The following is a 9,584-nucleotide window of genomic DNA, read 5'->3' on the forward strand; positions in this document are numbered from 1 at the left end:
GGTTTGTGTGGTCATCGCGGGAGGGCTCGGTGAATATTTGGCCAATAATTAGAGTAATTAAATCAATGTTGTGTTATTTAGGCACGACCTGTTGTTGGAGGGAGAACACACACACACACACACACACACACACACGCACACGTTTAAAAATATCTGAAGGTCATGTCAAAGCTGCTAAATACCTGGAAATGTTATTCTATCATCACAACCTCTAATTGTCCGCAGCAGCTGACCTTTCAGCTCGGGCGGCTGCTGATCTGCCACCGACTCATAACTGAGCGCTCGGATCCCTGGAGAGCTGCGTGGGATCTCAGACTCTCACTGTACAGAGGCTGAAGGCTTTCCAGCTTCCACACGAGCGCGCTTCCCTGACGTCGTCCTTCTCACTCTGATTCCTCTGGTGCAGGAAACGCAGCCTCCATAACTCATAATCCAATTTGCCCGTTCTTTGTGTCTTTACGGGAGTAATTGTTTTTTCCTTTGGTTTCTGTTGAGTGAACGGCGTCGGAGGGAAAACGCAGCTGCCCTCTGCACCACCTGAAAACTATGTTTCATCATTCTGTGCATTAAGGAAATGTCAGGGAGGAAACCAAGCAACACTTTTCAGGCAAATCTTAGCCTGTAGTAAATAAATCATCTTCATCTGAGGAAAGCTGAGGGCTGAACTGTATTACTCAGAGAAGCAGTTATTGTTTACTTTAGCCAACAGCGAACTCCTGTTAAAGTACCCCCCCCCTCCCCCTCATGGTCTGCTGCCTGTTGTGGCTGTGGGGTGCTCTGTGTTTACACCCCAACCTAAAAGAGGATCTGAGCCCCACAACAATGCAGAGTGGATGTGAATAAAAATAGCAGCTCTTGCTGGTCTCATATTACGCTGTCTGTACTGTTTCTGCTTTAGGCCCCGTTTTTTTTTTTCCTTCGTCTTTAAAGGAATATGTTGCTGTAAAATGCAGGCTGGTGTTGCAATGCACTGTGGGTAACATGTCAGCACACAAGGCGTGCAATGTGAAAGAAAAAAAAATCAGCATGTGTTATTAGAACGGAGCCTAAACAAAGCTCAGAGGAGAGGAAGTGATTACTGCCGAGAGCGACGGGGCCGAGGATCAAAGGAGAAATGGATGTTATTCCCGCTCTTGACGTGAGTTGATAGTGTCCTTTAGCCACTCGCTTTATGAGGTCTCTCCACCTGATTTAAAAGTGTCTCAAAAAAAGAAAAAACCTCTGGAAGTGAAGAGCAGCAGCAGCAGCAGCGACTCCAGCCGAGGAGCCCTGCCTCCCTGCTCTGTGCCAAATGCCCATTTAGGCGCACATGAATATGCATTTTCTGTGAGAGCGAGTGGGCTCCCTCTCCACAGCGTCGCAGAGCTCCCAATTTATATGCACACATTAACCACGCTTTCGCCCGGGCTGTCACTGCCTTTCATGTCCAACCCCATCAGGACTGCTGTGGTCCCTGATGAAGGGCGGGGGACCGGGACCGAGACCGAGACCGAGACTGAGCAGGCGCAAGTTGTGTTCTCTCTCTTTGCAGCCATTGTGTGCAAACAGGCAAAATAGCCGCAGTCCAGCAGAGCGACGGACAGACAGATGAAGTGATGCCCGACCTTTACTGATTATAAACGCATGCAAGGTCGCACATCAGCCCCGCCCCCTGCATGATGGCCGCACAGTGACCGTTAGACATGGACTGATGCAGCGGCTCAATGTTCCCAGCGAGTATTTGAAGGATGTGTGAACACGAATAAAGGTATGCGCCTTTATTAATCAGAGACGAGGATGCAACTCTCAAATCCCCTGTAAGAACGACAGGTATCACTTCCTGTGATGTTTGGCCGACATGACGTGTTGCATGTTCCAGCAGAGGTTAATAAGAGTCAGCGTTAACCCTTCAAAGATCCCGCCCATTTATAGATATTCAGATGTTTCCGATGAATGGAGTGAGGAGGTGAAGGTGTAGTAATCTATAGAAGCATAATCAATAGATTAGAAACATATTTTATTTTCAGAAACATCTGTAAGCTGTGAGCTCAGTGATGCAGATGCTTCACTGAGTGCTGACTATTCTAAAGGGAACCTATAACTAAGGAACCTGATTGGGTTGATTGGTTTGAGTGCAGTGAGACTGAGGGAGACCACATCCACCAATCAGGTTTCAGAAATAGTTGGATAGGTTTCACTAGTGTCAACATGCAGCACGTTCCTGGTCCGTACACAGTCGAATGATCCAGATTCAAGATTTAGGATAATATGAATTTCACAAAGTGTAAGGAACGGCGTATATTGTGTTTCTGATCCTTTGTGTTTCTTATGAAAAGGCAGAGAACGGAACATGTGACGCCGTCTCTTTTAAGAGTCGCACACAATCACAAACCAGCAGATGAAGTTTTCAGCTTTGTGACGATGATGCGTTTCCTGTTTAAAAGGTTTAACTATCTGAGGAGAAGCAGCCGAGGGGAGGAAACGTTCATCATTCAGTTTGACTTCAATTTGAGTTTTTAGCCTGGAAACCCGACCAATCAGTGAGCTCATGGTTGTTCGCTCTCATGGTCTTGCCCCGTCAGACGTATCTCTATCCGTCCAGAAACCGGTCGGCCCAAATCACGTCCAATAATCTCTCAACCCAAGTCATGGAGGCGGACGGCCGCCCTGAGCCTCTGTCGGAGGTTTCCTCCTGTTTTTCCTCCCCACTGTCACCAAGTGGTTTTGCTCCATCACATTGTCGGTTCTTGACCTTACCTTGTAAAGTGTCTCGAGATAATGTTCGTCATGATCGATACAAATAAATTGGATTGAAATCTAAAAGAAGCGCCGCTGCAGCGTGTTCGTTAGCAACCAAGATGGCCGCTACTGATGTGAACAGGTCTGTCGAATCCGTTATCACGACAGTATTGAACGAACTGGACGTTATGTTTTCTCTAAAAGCAGGTAAAGTCTTCTGTTTATAGTTTTCTTTCGCTCTGCGCCGCGTCACACGTTCTGCCGCTCTGATTGGTTGATCTGCGACCGTCGCTGGGAACGCTGGATTTTCACAATGTGGCACGATGTTGCTCCTTGGCAGCGAGAACATCTGGGTGGAGGTTGGTTGGTTGGTCGAGGGTGAGGATGATCATGATTATTTTAGTGCGGTGTTAGCGACGGCTAACAACACACGCCGCGTCATTTTGGTGCATTAACGTCTGCAGAATGAAAACCTTCAGTTTTCCACCTTGGTGAATTTCCTGGTCTTAATACCCTGCTCACTGAGTCGACACGTCTTTCAGCTTTTCTTTCCATCTCAGCGACTACTTTGTGTTTTTAATATCTCATTATTTTCCATCTGTGTTCCTCTCCCCCAAGTGACTTTGCCTCTCTCTCTCTCAATCTGATAACACCTGCTTTGCCTGAGAAGCCGCCGGTGCTGACTGACGTCCTCCAGACTCCTTGTTGTTCCTGCACGGCTTTTCTTTTTCTCTTTTTTTAAAGTCGTGTTACCAATTTACGCTCCCTGTCTGTTCTCTGGATTGCGGGGTTAAATCGCACCGTGTGCATGTGCTGCGTCTGATTCGCCCGGTGACTGACGGAGAGGTCATCACTTCCAGCCTGTCAGAGGCTGCGGGGCTGTGCTACCTTGCCAGCCTGTAATTATCTCCACTAGCAGGCCCCTCTTTTTCTCTGCTGCTCTCCTCCCCGCGCTCTCTCGCTCAAATCGGATGATTACTGGATGTTAACATCGGAGATTACGCCGCTGAAAGAGCGAACGCAGTGGGTGCTCTTTGGAGGGGAATGCAGAAGTTTACACAGAAATAATGAAAGTGTATCACAGATGCATCACACAGACGCGCTGAGATGGATGTAGGCTAAGGGTTAAACTGCTGAAATCTGCCTCTGAGCTATATTCGACCGACAGTCGTGACACATAAACTCGTAGATGCTTGTGAGGCTTCGGGAGCTGTGAGTGCTCGGTGGAGAGAGGGAGGAGGGCTCTTACCGTGGTTGGATTTGGAGGTGTGAACAGGGGTGTAGTGGTTCTTGGATGAGGTTCTGACTGGTGTGTTGTCTTTGGGTGAGCCGTTCATCGCTGCGAAATTCTCACAGTCATATTGCGATATAGGGATGGGCCCCTGCTGCCTCAGGATGTCTGCAAGGGCCCTGCAAACAAAACAAAGAACAACTGTTAATACTGAACCAGAGAGGTGCTTTTTTCTTCTTCTTGCTCAGTGTTTCTCTGTGAGCGCAGCTGAACTGGAGGAAAAACAAAGTGATGGTGCGTGTGCTTCCTGCACGCCGAGCGGCTGCTAATTGTTTAGACAGTGTTGTGCTATTATGGGTAATTCAGGACTGCTCTGTTTCCTCCTCTTCTGTACGGCTGGGAACATGACGAATGTTCATTTGCAGCAGAGACAACGCTGGATGTGCGAGTCTCTCGTCTAATTGGGTTGAATTTGAATGTTTTTCAGATCGCACCAGGTGCATATGGAAGGATGGAGCCCCCTGGGGGTTGGGGGTGGGGTGGGGGGGGCTGAAGCGAGGGAGAAGCAATCACGATGAAAGAAAGTTCAAAAAGTGTTTGTTTGCTTTTTCTGGCAGAGCTTTAGAAAAAGGAAATCAAATTACTTCTGCAGCGCCGCAGCAGCTCAAAGCTTTTGTATGACAAATGTATCACCAGCATAACCTTTGCTTTTAAATTAATATTTTAGCCTCGCCCCTCCTCTCCCTGTTCCTTATTGAATGTGCAGCGGTGCATGCGTGTCACATGACCTTGATACAGTCCCAACGTTAACACTATCCATTATTCACCGTCTTAAGATTGCTCAAGTGTTGAATAATGCATCCAATAAAAAAAACTATTCAATCTTAAGGAAATAATGTGTGTCAGCATTTGTTCACTGATGTGTTCGCAGTCTACGACATGTGGTCCACTCATGTATGATGAGGCTCAGACTGTGGCCCCTGGAGGGAACAGGAGCCAGCTCCCGTCAAACCCCCACCTCAACACAGCAGGAGAAGGGTGGAGATGGACGGGGTGAGGTTGTGAAGCATGATGTTTGACAGCATGGCTTCCTGATCCTCCATCATGAGCCAAATATCTGAGCTTCAAACATTAGAGACGACATTTCTTTTTTTTTAAATTTCAGCTTAATATAAGAAAGAATTAAAAAAAAAAATCTTGAATATAAAGAAGAAACATCCAGTCTGAACGCGGGGCATCAGTCCTGCTCACTCCCACACACAACAGATGTACACACTCTGGCTCCACGAACACCATCCACAGTCACTGTAGTACACATCTCTTTCTACTCCTCCGTCATCATTTCATTTCCATTTCATTCTTTGGGATTTAACATCTGCTGCCAGTTTAACAGAATCTGATCTGAGCTTCCTTCAGAGAGCGATCTGTCGATGAATTCAAACACACTGACATCCTCGTTTTCACCTCGTTGTATCTGATACAGAGACAGAACATGCAACCTGCATTGAACATGACTGTAGGCCTGGTTAATCCTGATCTTTGACCTCTGTCTACATCAGCCTGTGCATGTGATGGTGCCGTGATGAGAACACAGTGAGCAGAGTACAGCTGGACTCACAGGTATCAAAGTCTCCATCACTCACCTGTGTATGTTCATCTCCTGCGGCGGCTCCGTGGCTTTGTCATAGGCAACTTTGACCGACACCCCCAGCACTATGATGAAGGCTATGATCCCACAGGTGATGTAGACCGCCGTGTTGGTCTGATCCATGCTCGGATCGTACGTTTCCCCGGTCGGGATGGGGGACGGGGCGGCCGTCTGCACCCACACCGGCGTGTGGTAGTTCTTGCAGGCTTTCTGATCCAGCCGGTCCTTCTTGTACTCGCAGCAGAAGCGCAGGTAGCACGTCCCGCAGCAGTACCGGTGGTCCGTGTTGTTGCACTCGAACATCTTGTCATACTGCCCGCTCACGTCGTAGTAGCCCAGGCAGGTGTCGTGCGTGCTGGCGGGCGCCGGCTGCGGGGTCTTCTGCGGCGGGACGACCGTGGGGACCGCGGTGGCTTTGGGAGCCTTCCTGGACGCCTGCTTGGGTTTTTTGCCGCCCGTCGCGGCGCTCAGCACGCTCAGCGGGTCCAGGTATATGAGCAGCAGCAGAAGGTGCCTTATCCCCATGGTAGTGCGAAGAACTCTACGAGCTTGTGTTCTGGCAAAGACGCTTCAACTCTGGACGCAGGTTCAGTCAGGTGGAAGTTTCGCCATCGAGCTCGGTCTCCTGCGCAGCCGTCATGCTGAATTCAGCGGTGTGCAGACGGTTGTCAAGGACATTTCTCTGCTCTTATTATGCAACAGACAAACTAAAGTCCATTGCGACCCAGCGGGGAGCGGTGGCGGGAGAGCAGCATATCCTGACGGGGAAGGGAGCGGATGGTCGCCCGGGCTCCGTGCGCTCTCCCCCCGGCTGAGCGGGCGCGTCGCTGTCCGAGGTGCTGAATCCCGGAGCCTCCGTCAGTCCTGCGCTATCGTCAAAGTTCGGCTGCAGAAACAAAGAAGCCGAACGGGCTCATTAGGTATTACCCTCACGTCACAGGCGTTATTAATTAACACGCTCGTACGCGACACATTTCACTCATTAACACTGGGTCATTGTTGCGGTTTGCACGAGATATTCAACTTGGAAACACACACATCACAAAAATGGTCTGAACGGACATGTTCTCCTCATGTTAAAGCATTTCACCCTCCAGCCTGCCGCCGCGCTCCGCTCACTGAGGAGACACGACCGCCTCTGTCAGAGTCTCCACGTCAAAACTGAAACGAGCTTTAATGCATTTTTATTTTCTCTTCATATATTGAAAGAGTGGGAGTGTGAGAGCCGCCTACCTCTGTCAGGATACCCGCTGGGGAGTTGCTCTGTCTGGGTTTCCGAAAGTGAGCAGAATATCAGAGCTCCGAGCCCCTCTCTCTCTCTCCTCTCCTCTCCGCTCTCCCTCTCTCCTCTCTGTACTTCTTCTCTCCTCCTTCTCGGCTCTCTCCCTCCCTCTGTCCCTTACATCACTTCAGTGCTGGCGTCAGAACTCAGCCAAGTATCGGTAAATCCCCCCTCCCTCCTCCCCTCCCTCCCTCACCCATCTCGCCTCCCTCCTCCTCCAAGCAAGAAGGAAAGAAAGCCAGTCTGGTTATTGGCATTAACACTCCTAAATTAAATGGCTGGACAGACCTGCGTGTTTATTTGCATTCACAGTTCCTCGACCTTCTGTGCAGCTGGCTGTTATCATTTTGCAGCTACATGCCTGTAAACAAGCATCGTTTTCAGGATGAAACAGTAATTGGCTGTGGCTCTCTCAGTTAACACGCTCATTATTTCAGATAAAGTCGTTCATTTTGGCCTGAAGCCAAGCCATGGCACCTGGGGGATTATGGAGAACTGATAGGGATAAATTACCGGTGAAGTGCGTTTCAACGCTGCTGCACTGAAATGAACCAAAGCTGCAGAGCACAGTCCCCGTTCTGCTGCTCACCTACACCCATGCTCACCAGTGTGTTTACAGAGAGCTCTCCAAATAAAGATCTTCACTAATTAACACACCTTCAACCAGAGCTGGGTTACAATGCAGACCCGCACACGCCGCTCTCTCAGCTGTGTTGCACACCACATTTGCACCCATCACAAACTATAGGGAAGGTGTCTTGACATCAGCAGCTACAGAGAGGTGCGGGAGCTGCAGGGTGAGAGCAGGACCTTAAATCGCAGTTAACCGCCTCGGTTGGGAACACATGCGACGTGATGAGAATACAGCACATTGTTTCTGGGGAGTGTTTCTGGCAGGAGGCGGGAGGCTGTAATGATGTGGGCCAAAGGAGCCCCAGCAAAGATCAGAGAAGAGAGAGAGAGAGAGAGAGAGAGAGAGTAAAAGTGCAAAAAAAAGGCTTAAGAACTGACCAACATTTACAGCTCAGACAAATAATCAAAAGTCTGAAACAGTTTTTTGCTCCTGAGAAATTGGTTTTGCAACATTTTGACATTAAAACAAAATTCATGGTCCAGAGAACAACAGCGGTGATCTGTGCTGCAGGAGGGGAAGAAGTAAATGCAGAATAAGTCATGGATGGAAGTTCTACATCATCGTTACTGTGAGACAGGAAGTGTCGAGTCAGGGCTGTTGATATTTCTCCAGAGCTGCTAGAGGTGGGAGTAAGTCACACGTGCACGTCACAAGTTACTGTGGTGAGAATTAAGAAAGTCATAAGTTAAATGAAATCCTGAGGATCTTCTTCAGTTTCCACATTTAAATCAGTGAAAGACAGAAATCATGAAACCTTTAATTTAACTGTTGCAGCTGATTACACCTGAAGAATCTGACTGACGGACATTTTGAGGCAAACTAAAATCCAGATTTGTGACTGTAGCCACCAACTGCTACAGTTATTATTATTATCATTATTATTATTATTATTATCATTATTATCATTAATACAATTGCAAACAATACAGTTTAATAAACGTCATACAGATGTGTGGTATGTACATATCTTCTCTTAACCACGTTAGTATTTTTGGACTTAGCCCCTCCCCATGACAGCTGGTTGTGTTGTGGTTATCTCACTAGAAATCATCCAATCACCAATCAATCATGTTTCAACAACAAACTGTGAATTAAAAATGCAAATATTTGATTAAAAAAAGTTAAGTCCATTAGAATCGTCTCAAGTCAAAGTCCAGTCTTTTATCAGTGTTGGTAAAACAACCCGACTCCTCACATTTGTGACTTATGTCTGACTCGAGTCAAGTCACGTGACTCAAGTCTGTCACCTCTGTTTTGTACTTAAAGACTGATCTAATAACTTTATGTAATGTTAAAGGGGATTTCTCCTGGTGACCAACGTACAGACCAGCATCACCCAGCAGGTCCTGTTTGAGACCACACCTCCTGTTCTTGGTTCCGTCTCCCATCAACGACCCTCCTGACTCAGAGACGAAGCAGCTGGCTGGTGGACAGAGTGGAGACCAAAACAAAGCTAAAAGGACAACGAATGTCGGACTTCGCGTCTGTCATGCGGTCGGAAACACAATTCTAAAGGAATAATAATGTTGCTCCACATGTGATGGATGTGTATGAATAGGAACATTTATATATTATCTGGCTGACACTGGGTGAGGGCGGGGTCCACACTGGACAGTCTGTCACACAATCACAGGGCTGACACATAAAGACAACCAGTCACACTCACATTCACACCTACAGGCAATTTAGAGTCAACAATGAACCTAAGCTGCATGTCTGTGGGCGGCGGGAGGAAGCAGGAGGAAGCAGGAGGAAGCGGGAGGAAGCAGGAGGAAGCTTCCTCCCGACGAGGCGACCACGTGAACTCCACACGGGAGGTCCGGCAGGTTCGAGCCCACGACCTGAACAGGAAGATCACTATAACAATTTAATGGGGTGATAATATGTTTTGTTGCCCTCAAGTACCTGAAGAAAACCAAGTGAGGTTTAGTGAGTTCATGGCTGTGGAGAGAAGAAATATGTTTTATGGCTCAACATTTACATACTGTAGACAGTATTTACAGCTCCACCCGCCTGGGCTCTCAAATCACTGAGCATCATCTGTGTGAGTGTGTGTGTGTGTGTGTGTGTG

At 48.0% G+C, this 9,584-nt stretch overlaps 1 protein-coding gene across 3 annotated transcripts in view; it reads right to left on the bottom strand.

Annotated features, from left to right (window-relative positions):
* LOC111660112 (protein shisa-6-like) overlaps positions 1–6,926 on the bottom strand; it is a 61,114-nt gene extending 54,188 nt beyond the window's left edge. For all 3 annotated transcript variants that reach the window (XM_023413243.2, XM_023413245.2, XM_023413238.2), the window contains exons 1-3: positions 6,831–6,926; positions 5,593–6,483; positions 3,968–4,128 (exon numbers count right to left, since the gene is read on the bottom strand). In XM_023413243.2, the coding sequence (XP_023269011.1) occupies positions 3,968–4,128; positions 5,593–6,122 (691 nt within the window). In that variant the 5' untranslated portion in view covers positions 6,123–6,483; positions 6,831–6,926. The remainder of the gene's footprint in view (positions 1–3,967; positions 4,129–5,592; positions 6,484–6,830) is intronic.
* Positions 6,927–9,584: the final 2,658 nt, after the last annotated feature.

This window comes from Seriola lalandi, unplaced genomic scaffold (assembly GCF_002814215.2).
Source record: "Seriola lalandi dorsalis isolate HSWRI2012SDOR001 ecotype SW California unplaced genomic scaffold, Sedor1 jcf7180002054506, whole genome shotgun sequence".
In the NCBI taxonomy this organism is placed as follows: domain Eukaryota; kingdom Metazoa; phylum Chordata; class Actinopteri; order Carangiformes; family Carangidae; genus Seriola; species Seriola lalandi.